The sequence below is a fragment of the Epinephelus fuscoguttatus genome, linkage group LG7 (assembly GCF_011397635.1).
Source record: "Epinephelus fuscoguttatus linkage group LG7, E.fuscoguttatus.final_Chr_v1".
Lineage (NCBI taxonomy): Eukaryota > Metazoa > Chordata > Actinopteri > Perciformes > Serranidae > Epinephelus > Epinephelus fuscoguttatus.
This window is the reverse complement of record NC_064758.1, coordinates 26,141,137-26,160,289: the sequence shown is the minus strand read 5'-3', so window position 1 is coordinate 26,160,289 and position 19,153 is coordinate 26,141,137. Positions and strand designations below refer to the sequence as shown.

Below are 19,153 nucleotides of genomic sequence, written 5' to 3'. Positions count from 1 at the left end.
GCACTGCTTTCATGTCAACGCATTCAGGCACCGTGAAATAATTTTCTCTTTCTCTGCCCTTTTATTTCTTCTCTTATTTTATCACTGCGTTTCCAAAAGATTTTCCTCTTTCTCCTTTTCTTCGGTTTTTTTTTCTTTCCGCTGTCTGGATATTTTTCTGTGATTCCCCTACTGGCATCACTGGCCCTCGTCTGTCGACAGGAGAACTTACATAGATAATCATCAGAAGGGGCTTTTAATGTGAGGCAAAAGCTGTGCTCCAGATTGGTCCTTGGGGCATAAATTGGGCGGTGGAAAGGACTGCAGTCCTCCAAATACTGTACACTGTATTTGAACAGAACAACTTGCCCGTTCAAGACATTTGTACTGTGTGGTACAGCGGGGAAAACAGGACTTCCAACTGGTCTGCAGAGGATAAACATAATGAAAGTTGGAGTCTCCTCACTACAAGCATAGCTGCCTGAGGAACAGCATTGAGCCAGAAAATCACTGGGTGCTTTTACATGGACTCTAATATTCCACTAAAAATCAAAATAATAGCCCAATTTCAATAAGAATGCCTCATGTAAGCACCTCAATCAGAGGAGACTGGCCTGATCGAGAGGAATTTTCAATGGGGTTGAAGGGGGCGGTGCAAACCTTCAAAAAAATCAGCAAATCCATTCAACAGGAAAATATTAGTGCTAAATAACCATGTAACCGCTTAATAAAACTGTTTCTCTCTGGATGGAATAAATATTTTTTCTGCACGATTGCCCCACTTAGAGGTAACATTAGGCGACGTAGTGCGCCGCACATGTTGCTACAGCTGTTTCTTCACTCCTCCACTTGCTGATTTTGACAAATAAGATAAGATGAGATAAGATTAGCCCTTATTGTCTCCCTTAGGAGAAATGTGTCTTTCATTCAAGAGAACACAGGTGGCGCAATAGTTCATAAATTCAAAAACATATTTAGAGCTCTGCTAGTGCTACATTCTGTTTTGAGTGCTCTTTGATTTTAAAACAGTAGCCTTATGGAACGTTGTTACAGCAGCAATGTGGAGCTGCTGGACATAACATCACTTCTTCTCCTTCATGCATTATGTATTGAATAGATTGAATTTTCTAAATAAAGTTGGGAAAAAAACTTGTTTTTCTGTTATATTTCTGACAGATGAGGCACTTCACAGCGGGCAGAACCACTTTGTGCAAGTATGCAAAAAATATTCTGATTAAATGCTTTGGTGCACATAAATGCACATCTTCTCAGATCACTAAAGAGTTCAGTTGGAATCTCTACTCACAACGATTACAATCAGATTGAAGAAATACTGCCCATGAACCGCAGCTACTGTCTACCTTTCTGCATATTTTAGCCAATTCAAATGCTTGTATTTTGCTTAACATATCTGTCTGGAAAATTCTACATATCAGAAAAAAAGATTTTAACTTTTGACAAATCAGGTGCTTCCAACTTTCTTTATGTCATTTACTAGCAAACAAAAATATAATCAGATTTTCAAACTTGTCATCTTCATCTATACTGTACAGTGCCACAGTAAAAGTATTGAATCTATTACTAAATACACAAAAGCTTGATTGGGAGTCATCTAGTTCCTTTGGAAAGAGGTGGGTCGGGGCGTCGCTAGTATAGTGGATAGTGCCAGCGCATCATGTACAGAGGCAATGCCTCGCTGCAGCAGTTGTGCGTTCGGTGCCGGCCTAAAGCCCTTTGCTGCGTGTCAGTCCCCACTCTCTCTCTGTCTCCCCATTTCATACACTGTCCTGTCCATTAAAGGCAAAAAGCCCACAAAAATAATCTTTAAAAAAAACTAAAGAAGTGGGTCACGAATAACGTCATATCATAACTTTCTAAGACAAAACTAAAACTGATGTGAAACCACACGCCTATATCTTTCCTCCTTCAAATTCCCCCACTTCTTCCATTTAATTTCAGTTCCTTTCCTCCGTAACCAAGCTGATGGCAAACAGAACAAGGGCCTCACTCCATACCATCAACTTGCTGATTGCACCAAGTTGCATTATACGGGCGTGACATTGTGGGGCGTCTGAGTCACCGGGACGTGAGATGAGGCAGGCCGCAGTGAAATCCTCTAGGCCACAATATGCCTTAAATAAGCACAGGGGCAAAAAACAAATGCACAAAAGGCGTTTATGAAACTGGCGTCTATTAATATATGTAGGCATAAATACTCTTGGATACAAACGTCTGTGCCATGTTGCACTCTCGCCTTCTTCTGACGTACATGCAGGGGCCAGCACGCGGACAAAAAAAGCAGCACAGTCAGTACATGTGGGCAGTGAGTGTTTCAACTCAAAGAGAGGAAACAAAGTAGGGTTAGACAACCGAAGACCAGGAAAACAAAGCCCACATAGCGGTGTAAGGAGAGAATATTACAGCCTCTGTCAATGTAGAAGTGTGTGTGCTAGAGAAAAAAAGAGCCACTTGAGTCCCCACTTACCCGCAGCTATGGGTGATTTCCTCTCATCCAGAAGCTGAATGGCGGTGCTGGCCAATACGACACTCTTGTTTTCTGATCCTAAGCCACACACATAAAAGCACACGCAAACACAGCACACACAGGCACACACACACACACACACACATACACATACAGAGAGTTCACATCACAGTCATATCATAATTCCTTCTATTAGTTCTGAACTGACCACAGGGTGATTGGAGAGAGAAACACTGAACATAAATACCACAGAGTACTATTTCATGGCTACAGCTCACTGCCACAGTCCTGAGAGGAAGAGTGCATCCAAGGCAAGTCCGGCGAGTAAATAAGAGGCTTTCAGATCACTTGTATTAGCTGGCACTAATGGAAAGCCTGAGGCTGCGGACAGATGAGAACACATTCTCCCTTTGGAGGAGAAACCATTTCGTAGAGACATAGTTAAACTGCATATGCGCGAGGTGCCTGTATGTGTGTGTATGCGTGTGTGTGTTTTTGTGAGTGTGTGTCTGTATGTGTGCTCTGGCCAAGTTACTATGGAAAGGGCTGAACCTCTTCCTAACGTATCTTATTTCAACCCACAGCAATCAGTCCTGTCCACAAGAACACAGCCCAGAATTAATAAGAGAGGAAGGGGAGGTAGGGATGCATGGGGAGAGAAAAGGACCAAATATGGGTGAAAGAGGAAAAGAGGAGATGGAGGACATTTGAAAATGGGTCTTTCTAAAGCAAGACAGTCTGAAGTTTGATGTGCGCATTTGACAAAATGTGAGTTTCTTTTAAATTACTTTATATTGTGTCTTATATTGTGCCCTTTTCATTTTCAGCAAACCTCCAAACAGTTGGTGGTGCCAGTGTTACAGTGACAATCAGTTTCACTGTATCACGCTAGTAATGTCTACTACGTAGAACTAAAACTCGACTTTGTACGGAGAACTGATTCATCGTCCTTTGAAAATTTCACTTCACAACTAACCTGAATTGAAAGGCAGAGAGTAGACGAAGGTACCCGGAACTTGTTCTGCTGCTCTCTTGTACCACAGGGGAAAGTGATCGGCGTTGAACACCCCCTCTTTGTCTTCAGCTGTCAGGAAGTCTCTTGAAGCAGACAAGAAACAGGTGACGATGATACAGAGGTTGCACACACACCAAACATAATACAGTGTAATATAATACAGTGGAAACTGCCTATCGTGATCACGGTTACAGTGGTCAACCACTGTACACTCAAGAAGCTTGAAACAGAATCATTCCTTCACAAATGCTGTTTAAATAATTTGCTTGTAGTAATCAAGTGGTCTGCTTACTGTCTTTATTTGGGGTCTTTTTATACATGACAGCATATGGATTAAATATTTAAAACTATGGTTATTCTATTTTGCCTTTTTTTTTTTAACTTCACTCCCTCCATGATAGCACCTGTGGTTGAAGCTGCCCTTGTCATGTGGATTGACAATACCCGGTGAGACAATGCCCACATAAAGAAACAGCTGTAGGCCGAACGTATTTTGAAACAGTCAGGAAAACACAGTCGATAGCGAAGCTGACGGTTTTATCATTTTATATCAATGAAATAAACATAAAAATGTCAATAAGATGGTGATCTGCATGAGAAATTTAAAAAAAGGTTACAATAATTATTTGCTTAAAATGATGAATTTGACTCGGACAGATGATCAGGTGATCACCATAGGAGAGTCCACTGTATTTAAATATAAAGAGACAATCAACACATGCACTCCCAGGCTTATAAATGTATACACATGCGTATATAGTGAATATATACTCTTAGAATACTTACTGGTTTGTGAGCTCGTCAGGCACCACAAACAGGTTGATCCTGGACAGGCCTGTCCTTGTGCCCAGGTAGGCTATCTCCACCCCTTTATCAGAGTTCCTGTGTAGTACGACAAATACATACAGTCACCTGCATTTGTGCTCAACTGTAAGTTGGCTAGAACAGAAGCTTTTAAAAGAGCCGAAGCTATAGTTAACATTTAATTTTTGCAAATATATGTGGCAATATCACTACTATTACTATTTCAGAGTGTAAAACAGGTCTTTGACAATAGGATTCAGTGTGTGTTGAATTTATTAAGAAATATTTTCATCTGCTTTCAACAAGCAGATGGCAAAAGAAGAGTAGAGTGGGTCACACACTCAGATTTATTGAGCACGAGGCTCGTCCAGTAGGCCTCCAAAGGGGCAGTCACCACCGCGTCAAAGAGCACCTCCTGAATCAGCTCCTTGTCACCTAGCGATGCAAATATTTATATTGTTTTGAAACAAGCCAGCCACAACACATGAAAAACATTCGATTCTATGAGCACAGAGAGTTAGTAGAAGAGCTTAACTTACACTGTAGGTGCGGTTCGTGTCCACTGAGATAGAGTTTGATAGCCTCTATCTGGGACAGGTAGCGGTGCTCCGGGTGCTCGTCTGTGTTGCAGTACGTCCTGCAGTATAACAAGAGCGGACAATAGAGATATTGGTTACACATAACACGTAACGCAGTCATAGCTGGCACAAGCCATTTGAAAGCAGAGTTCATAGATGATTATCTGCAAAGGATTGTAATCACAACTCAAGCTGGAGAACACAGCGCGGTTGCCTTCAGCTACTTTTGAAGTGAAACAAAGACGGTTTTCCCATTCACAAGCATTAATTTGAAAAGCGTTTACTATAATTTATTTAGATGTTGGTTCCCAATCCTGGTGACCACAAGTCATCGAGTGACACAAACCATCAAGTCAAAGTCCTGCAGATCCCAGAGCTGTTATATAACTGCTGTATAGCAGTGAGAATATAGATTTCTAAAGAAATAGGGAGTATATTTAAGATTCAGTCCAATCACGCTGTCATTTAAAATAAGGGTGAGGATGATAATGTCGTGACAAAAACACACAGTATCGCTGATATACTCTTACCATTCGTCTGCCAGCGCTACATCAGGATGCTCCAAGTCATGAAGTCCTGAAACAAAATAAGAAATGTATATCTCAAACTAAATAAGCAAAAGCGCTCAATATGAACTCATAATAATAGGGGTAGGCATCTACACCTCAAATGCACACACTCTTAAACACACGCACACACACCGGGGGTGAAAAATGTGTTTTTTGAATGGATGTGACAGGTCTGATTAGATCAGGAAGAGCCAAGTCATGCTCAGAGGGCTCCGCATGATGGACATGTTTAGAGAAACACACAGACACAGACACACACACACCACCACCACCATATGAATATTAACATACATGAGGCTGGAGATGAAAATAGACACATACACACAGAGGCACACACAAGGAAGGGGGCAGACATGTGCACTGTCAAGACGTGGACACACCTAAGGAACCGCTAAAAAAATATTTAACTTCCTGTCCACTTGTGGCTTTCAAGTTCATTATCACTTCTTTACTAGTGAATGTGAGTGTGTGTTCTGTGTGTGTGTGTGTAAGTGCGCATGCATACATTTGATGCTACTTTGTGCTTGCATGTTGTACTTTTTACTGTCCTACATTTACAATATTTCAAAGCTACAGTGCCAAGCTACTTTAAAGATTTTAAATACTAATGATCAGTGTATAAAATATGATGCATTATTGCTAATTAAACTACCCACCAGTGTGTCGAATAAAAAAAGGTAGCGCCACCTCAACCAGCTGTAACACTAATGTTGCTTACATATTAATCCATCATAAAAGCCCTATAATAAAATTATATAAAGACAAGAAAGGGGCAAACTTATACTGGAAACATTTAAGTAATGTTGGTGCGGCCCAATCTATTTCCTGAAAATGTCCACTTAAGCTATAGTTAATGTGTGCTCCAGCAAAACTCCTTCTCTCCTCCTCTCTTTCCTACTGAAAATCTTTCTTCATCAAAAAAACAAAACAAAAATGAAACATGTTAACACACTATACAAATTAGGCACGTCGAAGAACAGAGTGCTCTCCAGGCGTCATAGCTTTAATTAAATCATTTAACAAGGGCAGACAAGTTGTTCTACATTTTAGGCACTCAGACACCAGAACTAACTGCAGTCATTAAAGGTTTTAATTATTTTGTGATGAAATTGTAAAGCTATTTATTCATGGAAATTAAATGTCGATTACATAAAACAAATGTTTTTCTTTTCTTTTGTATAATAGGCACTTGCATGTACATTATGCTGATGAATGCTTCTGTATTTTTACAGGATTTTTTTATGTGTAATGGAGCATTGTATTATACATATTTTATGTAATCCTATGTGGCATTGGTACTTTTTCTTCTCCCTTAAAGTATCTGACAACTTGCACTCCTGCAGCCAAGTAAAGAAGTGTTAGCTGAGTGTGAAACAGACGCAAAGACAATAAAAGAGAGGCAGTGGGGCTAGAGCAGAACACACAGAAACGAGTCAAGCAAATACAAAAAAAGGAGAGTTTCCTACCTTCCTCCACTGTGACATTGCCTCTGAAGAAATACTTCCCATGGCCTCTGGACAGAGCAACCCCTAGACTAAAAACAAAACGAAAAAATGTTTTCTCAAATGGCAACAGTTCTTTGTTGTGCAACGAACACTGATGCTTCAGTCATTTTAAAAATTGCTACCAGAAGGGTCTCCAGTTTTCTTACCTGAAAGGTGTTCCCTTGATGTCCGTGTAGTAGTAATCATTATGCAACACCAGCACACGTTTCTGAAATAAAAGATATGTTCCATGAAACGCTGCGGTACACAGTAGGCAGAGTGATGGCAGTTATCTGATGTGATTCCCTGCAGTCTGGCTCCATCTAGTGGTGAGCGGGCTACATGCCGTGTCTGTTCCATGACCTGTTACTCTGCAGATGGATGTGTGTTTGTTGGAGTGTGTGAATAGTTCGATAAGGAATTTGAATATGCATGTGTGTTTATTTGTGTGTGTTTGTGTATTAACATATTGAATGCTTAATAATCAGGCTAATGTATAATGCTCTTTGCTAAGCTTTGAAAATGCAAAGTACACACACACACACACACACACACGCTCACAGACACCTGAATGCCTCCCTCTCTCACTCTCTCTCTCTCTCTCAGATAGGAAAGTAGTAGAGGAGAATCATTGGGCTGCTGTCTCTCCCGTCCTCAGCAACATGTGCTTGGTAGAGATAAGGGGCTCACACTCACAGACAGACACACACCCATGCATGCAGAGCAAACAAAATCAGAAACAAAATCCCCAAGTCAATCCTGTACATCGTCGTGCCAAGTGTGACAACCCCTCGGCAGAGTGGATTCTCCCTGCTGAGTATTTTCTCTGGCACACCCTTCGGGGGACCGTTGGAAAAAGTGCTTGTTTGTGTGTGTTTGTGGATTTCTGAATTATGGATTCCTCACCCCTTTGTCGACACTCTTCTTCACCTCCATGGAGAATGTCCCTGTCTTCCTGTTGACCATGGCGTTTCTCAGCTGCCGGCACAAAGCACACAACCGAACCTCAAGCTTCAGATTTGCATTGAGAGGAGGTAATGTGATGGTGCTTAATGTAGATCCACTACAAGTGTCTCACCGTGTCATCCTTGTCCTCCCATTCCACCTCGGACAGATCCACACTGCTGTAGTTGGGCTTCCTTCGCTTCTTGCCGTCTCCATACTGGATACACAGACCCATGGAAACACACATGCATGCACAGACATCATATCAGGGCTGTAACATTGCTAGCTTATGTGTTTTGTTTTGGCATTCACATTTTAACAGTTGACGAAATGCAACTCTTCTTCGCTCTCCCTCTTTGGATGACCCTGTTTGATATGGACATTAAATAAAGATGACAGAGGCCAGAGTACTGGGTGTATCAATGTGTGTACTTGTGAGTCCCCCTCTCCATTCGTCTGTCAGGGAGGACAGCTTCCCACCCCTCATTAGTTGTTAAACACTGTTCATTAACGTCTTTAATTAGGCCACAATTAAACCATCTGTCTGTCTGTCTCACTGTCTGTTCTCTCCTCTCCTCCGTGTCTGTTCTCCTCTCATCCCTCCATATCTCTCCATTTTCCGTCCAGTGTTGTAACCCGCTTTGTCACCCTGCACCTATTCTCACATTAAGCAGGTTCCGCGCTCTCCTCAATCTCCCTCCCCTCCCCGTCTGCACTCGCTCCCCTCATCCTCTTGTGAGCGGAGTGAGTGAGTACAATAGAGTTAATCACAGCCATTCAGAAGCTGTATCTCTGTCTATTCACAGCACAGAGGAGGCCTGGAACACACTCTCCTCATCTACATACCACCACGCAGCCAACACGAGCGCACCGTGCGGCACACAGAGCACCCACGCGACTACGCACTAATTTTCAATGTCAATCGACATCTCAATGTGACAACGAAATCAGTAATTGACTTGACGTGAACTCGAGAGTTAGTATTCCTCAGTCGCCTGTACAAAATAAATTAATACATTTGAACTTCAATCTCTGCACCCTAGAAGGTATTGTTATGTTAATAAAGTTCATACCCAGTTAACTTGTTACAGAGCATCTGAATGGTGCTGGAGGTAATACTCACAAGTGGCCGCAGATCTGGATGGGTGAGGATGTAGCCGTTGTTGGTGATTGCAAAAGTGTAGCCGTGAATGCCAAGCTAGGAAGGATACACACACACACACACACACCAAATTGATGCATGACGAATCTGTACCGAATTGTAAATCTGTGCTAATCAAGCTCTTTGTAATTCTTTCCTGGCAGAATCTTTGTCTTTGCGGCGAAACTCACAGAACTGCACAATACAAGCAGGATGGTGTAATTTATCCACGTCTAGACAAATAACACACTTTCAAATGTCAAAATCCTACACCCAAGCAAGCTTCAGATGTACAAGTAAAAGGAATCAGCACAGGAGATGTGGCAGGGGACACTATCAGATTGCATTAGTATATATAACGTATAATTTTCCTGTCATTAGTGGGCTTGAGGAAGGAACCGTGAATAATCAGTGTAAAAACTTCAACAAAACCGTTGATTTATCTGCTACTGGTTTTGGCATTCAATTACTGCACTGTGGAATTGGACTGGTGTACACAAAAATATAAAAAAACAACATCTTTTATAGGAGCTTGCTTTAGTTTTTCTACCAACGAAGCATCCAGGTGAGCGGTGCAGGCCAAATCATATGGTTCAAAAGATATGATTACAAAAATTGTGATGGTGTAGCATAGACTGTAGATAAAGATGGATGATGTGATGGCTCCCATAAAGTGAAGCCAATATATCATGATCGCCCCCTGGTGGCTGGCTGCAGTATAGGCCATAAACCCCGCCCTCTCCATGTTAACATATGGGATATGTCTGAGGTGCCCAATTTTCCGCCTTGACATACTGGCGGAACCTTTTTGGTTTAAAAAGAACGAAGCTTCCTTCCACCAGGGGAGGGGCTGTTGATGACTTGTGGGAGGAGCTGTTGATGATGCCGCATGTGCGACCCACTGATGGTGGATAAACAGGAAACAGCTGATAGCAGGAATGAGCAGCTAGTACTAGTAGCAAGAGGGAAACGCAAACCTGACAGACACTGTAAAGATGAGCAACTGGGGAGACTTTCCGGAGAATTGCACGCCCTCCTTGCCCTCGCAAATGAAGAGGCCATTAACCGTCAGATGACGGGGACGGTGAAGAACGGGCCGACTTATGAGAGAATCGCCGAAGGACTGACCAGCCGCAGCTTCCCTCGGAGTAAGGCTGTTTATGTCACATGCTGAGCTACACGTTTTGTTACTTGCTTTGGTAGTTTGCCTTATTTTTGTACAGTCCATGGTGTAGAGGGGTTTGTCATATTGCCACTGAAATTTATAATTATTTGTAACAATTGTGCTGCTGGGAACGGTACCTTGTATTTGGGGATGGTCTTGAGCAACTCAGACACAGGCACGTCTGTCCCAACCACTCCTAGCAGGATGCCGCGGTTTCTCTGCAAGCACACACATAACAAGGATTCTTAGGTTGCGTTTCAAATGTTAACTAAACAAAAACAGTCTCTTACAGATCCACTGTTTGTGTCACAAAAAATGTCAATTCATAATATACATTTAATTAGTGATGCTCTATTGTATCCTAATTTACAGACTCCAATCAAACTGAAATTAGTGTCAATCAAAGACAAACATAATTAACCATTATTTCAAAATCTGCATCTATAATTCCTTGGGAGTTATGCAACACATAATTGCATAGTTTTTCAATTAATTCTAACTTTTTGTTGCAGAAAACAAATTTGGGAAACATAATGGTGAGGGTAGTGAACGTGCTTTTGGTTCTATAGCGCTCCGTGTGCACTTACAGTCTCGTTCTTGGTGCTGAACACTGGCATCGCCACTGTGGTCATCAGAACCGGACCTTGGCCGTCGTCCAGCTGAGGGAAGAAGAGTGAAAGATAGCAAATGAGAGAGGAGAAAGAGAGACAGAGTCAGAAGAGGGAAGCTAATGATGAAACATTTTTATAGCCACAAAAGAAACGTAACTCCACAGCACACTGCACGGCATCACACACACTATATAACTCACCTTGCTTAAAGACACTCAGGAGTGATTATCTCAGGCTGCATATTAACACTCGTTCCTTAAGTAGTGAACCTGATAGGAATTCTGCAGCAAACCTAGTCATATTATCTTCTTGAGGGACCTACAAAACTTCCATGACATGTTTTATTCATGTTTATTATTTGCCTTAAAATGTGTTCAATCACAGCCTGCCTTTGATCTCTTGCAGAATAAGCTTATCCAAAGGCAGTGCTTCTAGTTCGGATCTGGGTATCTTCGCTCCCTAAAGACTGCTGGAATAATTATGATATTTATCTTTCCAGCGGCTGTCTGTATCTGACGATGATATCCATTAGAGATGAAAGCTTGACACTGTTATGAAGACACTGGAGGAAAGCTTCCCACTCGGCAAAAAGTGGTCTGACCTTGCCCACTCAGAAATGTCGAAACTGTCTAAATGCCAGTCACTCACGTAGTTTAAGTTCAAGTCACCACAACTAATTGCTCTATTAAGTGCAATATGAATCCCAGAACACAATGCACAATTATGTTAGTGAGATGGAGTGGCAGAAAACATAAATCATGTTGCATATGATACGTTTCTGCTGCAGCAACCAATAGAGTATTTCTCTGTTAGATATTAGATCCAGGCATATGCCTTTTTCTCAGGGAACTACCCCATTTAACCAATCCTCTACACTGAACATTACACACTTCCTGTTCACTCTCTTTCCTCCAGCGCTCACCCCCCATTTACCTCCAGTAATAATAGGTAATGACAGGAAACTGCTAGCATCCATTCTGTCTCCCTCAGACACAGGGAAAAGGGGAATTGGTGACCTGAGCTCAGACAGCTGGTAATAGCAATCCAGGATGCTGGATTGGACATCAAAGAGAGAACAAAGCACACCTAAGTACAGCTGCGGTAACAATGGACAGCCTTGCTGCTAGAGAACGAGATCGATCAAAGGACAGAAAAAAAAAAAACGAGCAGAGCATCATCTAAAAATACAAAATCTATTTCCGAGCTCAGGTCTATTAGATCATATATCACCGGTCTGAAAACATATGGACTGACGTTTATTGTGTATCCCTGTGAACTGTGGTTCCATCAAATGTGTACTTTTTGTACTTCAACACTAATGTACAATGTTTTTATCTTCAGTATATGTGCATTCGGTGAAAATCAGGCTTGCCCAGCTGCTCTGGGAAATGACATACTGTAATTAAGCAGATAACAAGAGCTGCACGGAGAAAGGCAGCCAGCAACCGCATCTGTTGGATTCAAAGCCAACAGCACAGCTACAGAGGATCCTCACTTACCCTACCCAGAGGAGGAAAGACCTTTAAACCTGTGCTTCATTATCACAACCCGGGAGAGGAAAGAGGCGCTTCCTTGAACCCTAAATGAGCGTCCTCCAACATGACCGTGCCCAAAGTCCCTAGGGGAGCGCTCTGTATCTGGAATTTGACATATCATACATAACCTGCGACCTCTAATGCAAGGTCAGAAGTCATCACACATTTGGGCCAAATCTGCATCATCACTGCCTCCGTGGCTTTATCTGTATCAGTCAGAGCAAATGGGGTGTGTAAGTCCTTTCCCCCGCTGTGGGTCAGAGAATGTAAAAGAACCTCTGGGCTTTCATACACTCACTCCCCACTGACACAAATACCCACACACATGCACCCCTCAGAGGGCTCGGATACACACCCCCTGCCTCGTGTTTTCTGTCTCATAGGACACCTCGTAATCTAGGTTGCTGTGACAAATTGTGTACTGGTGGACGAGGTGACCCTTGTTTCCTTGGAGACCGGGTTTAATGATGTTGGTGTGTGTAAGCCCTGGAGCCAAAGCCCCCTGTCGGCTCCTGTGGGGAAACAAACCCAATGGGGACAGGCTATTCTCATGCTCTGTTTGTACGTTTTCCCATGAAGCAGTAATGCCTAAAACGGGTACATTTCCCACATGATCATGAGCCAGTAATTTGGTATATCACATGACTAATGTGCTCATAGGAGTGAAGACGGAAGCGACCCGTAAGGAGGCACGCTGGGGTGGTGGATGGGTCGCTAAACAAGGAGACTGGTGTTCAGAACTCTGAGTCATTTTTAGGTACGTCATTGCCGTGTTTCTTTCCTAACCCTAACCACCATAACTTTACATTAAGTATGGAACTTTAGGTTAAGTACATAACGTCTTTCATGGGACACTAATTCTTAGGATATCATACAAGCTGTTGTATGAGAATATGTTGATAGGGAAAGCTGGCATATCTACAAACGCTCTCAATTGCCTCAATCACTACTAACACTTTTGCTTTGAAAGAGTGGAGGTTCTCCTCATCCGTCATGACATTTTGAACAGCTTACTTCTTCAATTTGTCATCAAGAAGTAATCAACTGCTCACAGCTTTCCTGTCCTGTCTGTCATCAAGCTTTACAAAGTATCAATCTTGTTCTTTGAACTTCAGTGCAAAAACCCTTTTCCTCAACCCCATGTCCTTCGTTACATCCTTTACATTCTCTTTCAAACTTTCACTGATATACTTTCTCTTCAAAACACTCTTCCTCTCACCCTCCCTCGCCATACTCGTCCTACACCCCCCCCCCCGAAACATTCTTCTCAACCCCACCTCCCTCCCATCATCCCTGAGCTCCAGTGTCAGTTCATCCGACAGAGTGGGAAACAAAGCCAAATGAGCCAGAGAATGATGGATGAAGCTGGTGAGACGAAGGAGAGGAGGGAGAGGGAGGGGGGACAGGAGAGGAGGGGAGAGCACAGGTAGGGGGGTTGCTGGAGAGGAAAATAGAGGAAGAACAGGGGAGAGGCTAGAAAGATTATTGGGTTGCACTGAAAGGGATGGAGAGGAGGGGAGGAAAAAGATAGGATGAAGGGTACATCTGGAAAGATGATACACATCAGCCCTGGAACATAAATACCACATGCTCATCACTTTCAGAACACTGAGCCAATCCCGGGAGTTTTGCTAACTTCTTATCAGACACTATCACGCAGGGTGTGTGTGTCTCTCTGTCACTGTCTGTTTGTGTATTTGCGCTCCTAGCACCCAGACCAGAGCTGTGCTGGGACGATTACATGCAAAGGAGCAGTGCAGATTCCTTGCTAATCCCAATTATCATGTCTGACAATGTGATATCTATTTCTGTTTTCTGCTGAGCCGCTTCGATGTCAATAAGCTCGGATCTATCACACTAACAGTACTATGTCAGACATATGGCCTGCCAGCTGTCTAATGGGACTACTCTGTGCTCAGTTCATGCTGATGGGGGGGCAGAGCACTCCTCTGTTCCACCATCATCATTGTTATGATTATAGAGCTGCTTATCTCAACCCACATATGATTCATAAAACACTGCAAAATAAAACACTGGAAACGATAAAAAGGCATCAGAACAGATCATCCTGCCAGTCATTATCGGCTATTGGATTTTCACCCAGAAGATGACAAAACAGCTTATTCTGGAGAATTCTACCAAAACAAATAACACAAGCAATCTTGTTTTCACACCAAAATCACACAAGCAAAAGAGCAAAAAACGTAGCCTCACATTTACACACATACAGTCACGCTGCCAGCCCCGGAGATACCAGCAAAGCACAGCCAACACAGCATCACCGGTGATGAATGAGTGTGAGCGTGTGCACAGACATGTGCGTGTGCTTGATCAGACGTGCAGAAGAGAGCAATCAACTGAACCTTTGACAACCACGATGCATGGTTTGACTCAGGGGGTTTGAGGAGCGACATACGACACTGACACACAAGAAAATGCCATGGGTCAGTATGGTGGTTAGTTCACCCAAATTATGCCGTCATCTCAAAGAGACTGGAGACCAAAACGCACATGCACATGAAATGCACATGGACACATACCAGGCCTCAACACAGTACAACACAGCGATGACCTCAAATCAGATTTTTTTTTACCTTTTGTGCTTGGGGGAGCTAAAGAGAACAGATTAAGGAGGAGGGGAGGAGAGAAAGGGTCAACACGTTTGTGGGTAAGTGTCAGAAAGCTTTTCAGTGCAGTTTCCACTGAAAAGAGTGCCAGCAACAGCGGGTGCGTAAAAAAATCCACTGACATTGACTTTGACTGCAACTTTAAAAACAGTGACTGTGTCAAGAGAGGAGAGCTTTATGGCTGGGAGGGTCACAGCGGAGGAAACAACACTTAAGCTGTTAGTGTTGAGTCAGTGTTGGGTGGATGTACTCTGACTGTGATAAATGGATGGGGATAATGAGGGCAAAGAGAAGGAAATAAGCAGAGGAAGACAGGAAAAAAGGTAAAAAGGAATATGAAGAGAATCGCAGAGAGAAAGAATCCATTTTCATGCAGTGTTGATAGCCTGTGCGTTTTTCTGCTAGAGGGCACTTGCCTTTGTCTCCTTACATTTTTGAAGCTCTCTCTCATAATCCATTCAGAAATAGTGGAGGACAAATGGCTGCTATTCACTCTTTATAGCCAAGCACAATAACTAATAAAAAGAGAAGCACTGTGAATGTATGAAAACCACAATATATGGTGTTTATATTACGGTTTGGCAGAGGATCTTACGCTGTAGGTCAGGCGTTATCCTTTGGGGTGTTTGAGCGATGATAACGTCTGTGCCAGGGAACTAAGCATGTACGGGGGATTTAGCAATGCACGTGACTATATGAGTTTGCTGAGATATAACATAGTGAAAATAAGCTGTGTTTGGCCAGGGTATGAGGTTGAGAGATCAGCGACTAACTCACCAACGTGCCCCAGTATGTTCAACTCACGCTACACCACTCCCAAACACACACAGGAGGCTCATTGACTTAATGGTTCCATCTGCTGCTCACACACACTTTCACACATTCAGTCTGACATACAAAGGCAAAACACAGTGTCAGGCCTCTACTTGCATTGTACTGTATCATTACTATTCTCATTTGGGTTATATAAGTAATTGATCCTGAACATGCTTTATGGATTAGCTTTCTTTGTAGATTAAGTTGAAATCTGTGGATTGATCACAGAATATTTTAGGCCCACAACCCAGTGGGTGTGCGTGGTAAGCTAACTGGGAACTGGAGTCCAGTACAACGCCAAAGACGGCATGGTCAACTCACAGTGCTGTCGATGTAGGCCTCGGTCCACACCGTGTCGTGCTCCCGGTCGATCACTTTGGGGCGACTCAGCACGTGGAGATACTCCATCACGTTCTCTTGCACATCTGCCAATGTGGAAATCTGAGTGAAGTAGCCTGTTGGGGATGGTGAGGAAGAAGAAGAGAGAAGATGATGATGAGTCCTGTAAAGGGATACTTTGACGATTTTCAACCAGCTTTGTATCATCACAATGAGCGTAGTATGTGTAAATGAACTATGGCAAACTTCTCTCCATCTCTCAACTCTGACTTTTGCTGGCTTTAGGGTTGTTGCTTTAACTATAGATTTTACTTCCACATTTTCATATGGCTGCCACCATGGACTCAAAGAGCAAAGAAGCAGATCGATAGAGAGCCGCCCCCCTCTTGCCCTCTGTCTCCGACTCAGACCAAGCTCTGATCAAGATGGAAAACCAGGTAGCGCTGATCAAATATGAGCCAAGATTCTGTTACTGTATTGACTATTTCTTGCTTACGTTGTTTATTAACAGCCAGCTGTTTCCTGTGTCAAAATGGACAAGGTCCCATGACGCCAACCACCAGCAAGACTTTTATATTGGCCCAGTGTGGCATAGTGCATTCTGGTAGTTGTAGGTTTTCTTCTTTTAGCCACGAGATGCTCAAGTTAGCTCTAGGTACCATACACAAGTTAATTTTATTTGACAAATGAGTGCGTCATATTATGAAGTGCACTTTGGAGCTGGACACCTATTTTGTGTGGTCATATTGAGTACTTTTTAACCAACATTTTGTGTGTGCTTGTTTCCTATGCATTATCTGTTGGTTATATAGTTAGCTACAAAGTCATTCTGTTTGCTATGAGTATTTTCTCTGTACAGACATAATGGATCTACATACATATATCCATACAGATTCTTGCGATTTCCTTTTTCTTGTTATAGCATTATATAAGGGTTCAAATATGATGCTCTGGTCATGTGATTATCAAGTTGTTCTGATCAAGCTCTGGGCACTTACTTCTCTTGTAATGCATTATGTACTTTTTAAGCAGGCTTTACAGAGATTCTGGTGAGAGCTCTCATTAGGGCTGCCCCCTAAAAGTCGATCAAACGTTGGTCGACCAGAAACGTCATTGGTTGTTTAGTTGCAAAAAACAACAAAAACTAACAAAAATGAAACTCTATTTGGAGCTGTGCTTTGTCAAAATAAATCAAAACCTGGGCCATGTGGGAATTTAATTGGAAAGATAAGACACAATAAGAGGCCATGTCAGCAGGTCAGACAGGGAGTTACATCACAAACCAATCACAGCCGACAGATATCTTTCCCTTCTTCTGTAAATATTCAGTCTGATAAGTACGGAAAAGTTGATCATTTTAGTGCACTCAGGATTTCAGGTAAAAAGGCTATGCAAAGTGCTTGTTAAGCTGGCACAGAAAAGGCACAAGAGTTGCACTCAGTGCCAGACCTCATATTTTCCAGGCGGTTAAAGACGCAGCATGTGTATGGCCCCTAATTTCCAGGGCTGGTATCTGCGGTTATTCCACAGGCTAGTTAATAACATGTCGGGCAGGAAATCCAAAGTGTGGGATCATTTTGAGAAGGTGAAGGACAAACCCAAGGTGATATGTAAACTCATCTTCATTGGTCGACTACAAACATGACGAATCATCTGAAACATGTCAGTAGCTACATGCCCATTAGCCACTTAGCACAATCGTTACTGCTTTGCTGACAGCGTCATTAACAGGCGGCTCGCTCAGTGTGTGACGTGCACTTGTAGATAAAATATAGGCCTATATTAATGAAGGTTCATTAGTACGGTTTTGTATTGTAGTACTGAGAATACTGTCATCATATTTCTCGCACCAGGCTTATGTATGTATAAGTGCATATACATATCACTGCAATTTCCTTTTCCTTTTTTCTTCCTGTCATCGCATGACATTATGATGGTTTTTACCTGATGTTGGTCATGTGACATCAAGCTTTTTTGATGTGTGTGTGTGTGTGTATGAATGTTGTTTAGAACAATATTTTCACAACTGTATCACTATTTTTTCTGCACTATGTTTAAAGTTCTTTTATATTTGTCTTTGTCTAATACGCATGTATGTATGTATTCATGGAAGGTAGCCGACTGGGTACTAGGTGACCGGTCATGATCTCTGACAGGTGACCTGGCCTAGTAGGTATTTGAAGGTGTTCTTTGCCTTGTATTTTGTCTGATGAAGAGCGTTAAGCTCAAAATGTCACCTGTGGTAATTTCATTAAATATTCATGGGAGCATAGTCTGGTGTGCGGACTGTGTATATTTGTCTTTTAAATGATCTCTTGTCCAGCACCCAGTTTTTTTATCCTCAAGATGTGTGTGCTTTTGTTACCTACTTGTAGGTTTTCTATCTCTTGAGCAAAAGCGAATGCCACAGCCCTTTGCCTGTTTTCTATGGTCATGTAGCACCAATTTCAAAAGGCATGTGCATCCTTCTACTGCATAAACAGCCGAGTTTTATGAAAAGACCATCTTCCCAGCAGTGAAATACGTCTTTAACTTACATGCTTGCGAGCAGTGGAGAGTGACCAGGTTCAGTCTCCTCACTCACTGCGCTGCCTTGAAACAGAGAGCAGACGTGCAGTGTCTGCGTCTCAAAAACTGTTTCACATTGCAGGAAGTGTCACATCCAATATCGGCTTGGCTACATAATCTTTTCCAAGCCATCACTCCCACTTTATTTACCTTGGTACCAAAGCAGAGAAACTACATCTGGAATACAGTACAGTAGGCAGCAGATATTTGCTTGATGAGGCAGACGGAAACCTGGATACATGTATGAGTAATAGCTCAAGAATTCCCTGCAGTGATGTACAAGTGAGAGCAAACCAGCATGGGTTTGTGAATGGGTAAGTGGTATGTAAATGCAATGGAAAAAACTATTTCAGTTAAAGCAAATGCGATGCCATTTCCTACGCTGGTAATGCCGCCATTATGATGCTAATGTGCATGTGCAGGAGGGAATATACTGTTATCTCAGCAGGGGGGCAGATTTGAGGAGAGGAAGAGAGAGAATCAGGACAACAG

At 42.5% G+C, this 19,153-nt stretch overlaps 1 protein-coding gene across 2 annotated transcripts in view; it reads right to left on the bottom strand.

Annotated features, from left to right (window-relative positions):
• The window catches only part of cacna2d3a (calcium channel, voltage-dependent, alpha 2/delta subunit 3a), a 151,736-nt gene that overhangs the window by 37,473 nt on the left and 95,110 nt on the right, over window positions 1-19,153 (bottom strand). Inside the window, exons 12-26 of one of the 2 annotated variants that reach the window (XM_049580558.1) lie at window positions 16,076-16,209; window positions 14,906-14,923; window positions 10,753-10,824; window positions 10,303-10,383; window positions 8,983-9,057; window positions 7,993-8,076; window positions 7,821-7,892; window positions 7,082-7,143; window positions 6,897-6,964; window positions 5,392-5,437; window positions 4,823-4,920; window positions 4,625-4,718; window positions 4,266-4,361; window positions 3,441-3,562; window positions 2,465-2,542 (exon numbers count right to left, since the gene is read on the bottom strand). In XM_049580558.1, the coding sequence (XP_049436515.1) occupies window positions 2,465-2,542; window positions 3,441-3,562; window positions 4,266-4,361; window positions 4,625-4,718; window positions 4,823-4,920; window positions 5,392-5,437; window positions 6,897-6,964; window positions 7,082-7,143; window positions 7,821-7,892; window positions 7,993-8,076; window positions 8,983-9,057; window positions 10,303-10,383; window positions 10,753-10,824; window positions 14,906-14,923; window positions 16,076-16,209 (1,200 nt within the window). The remainder of the gene's footprint in view (window positions 1-2,464; window positions 2,543-3,440; window positions 3,563-4,265; window positions 4,362-4,624; window positions 4,719-4,822; window positions 4,921-5,391; window positions 5,438-6,896; window positions 6,965-7,081; window positions 7,144-7,820; window positions 7,893-7,992; window positions 8,077-8,982; window positions 9,058-10,302; window positions 10,384-10,752; window positions 10,825-14,905; window positions 14,924-16,075; window positions 16,210-19,153) is intronic. The other variant, XM_049580559.1, reaches the window with a different exon arrangement.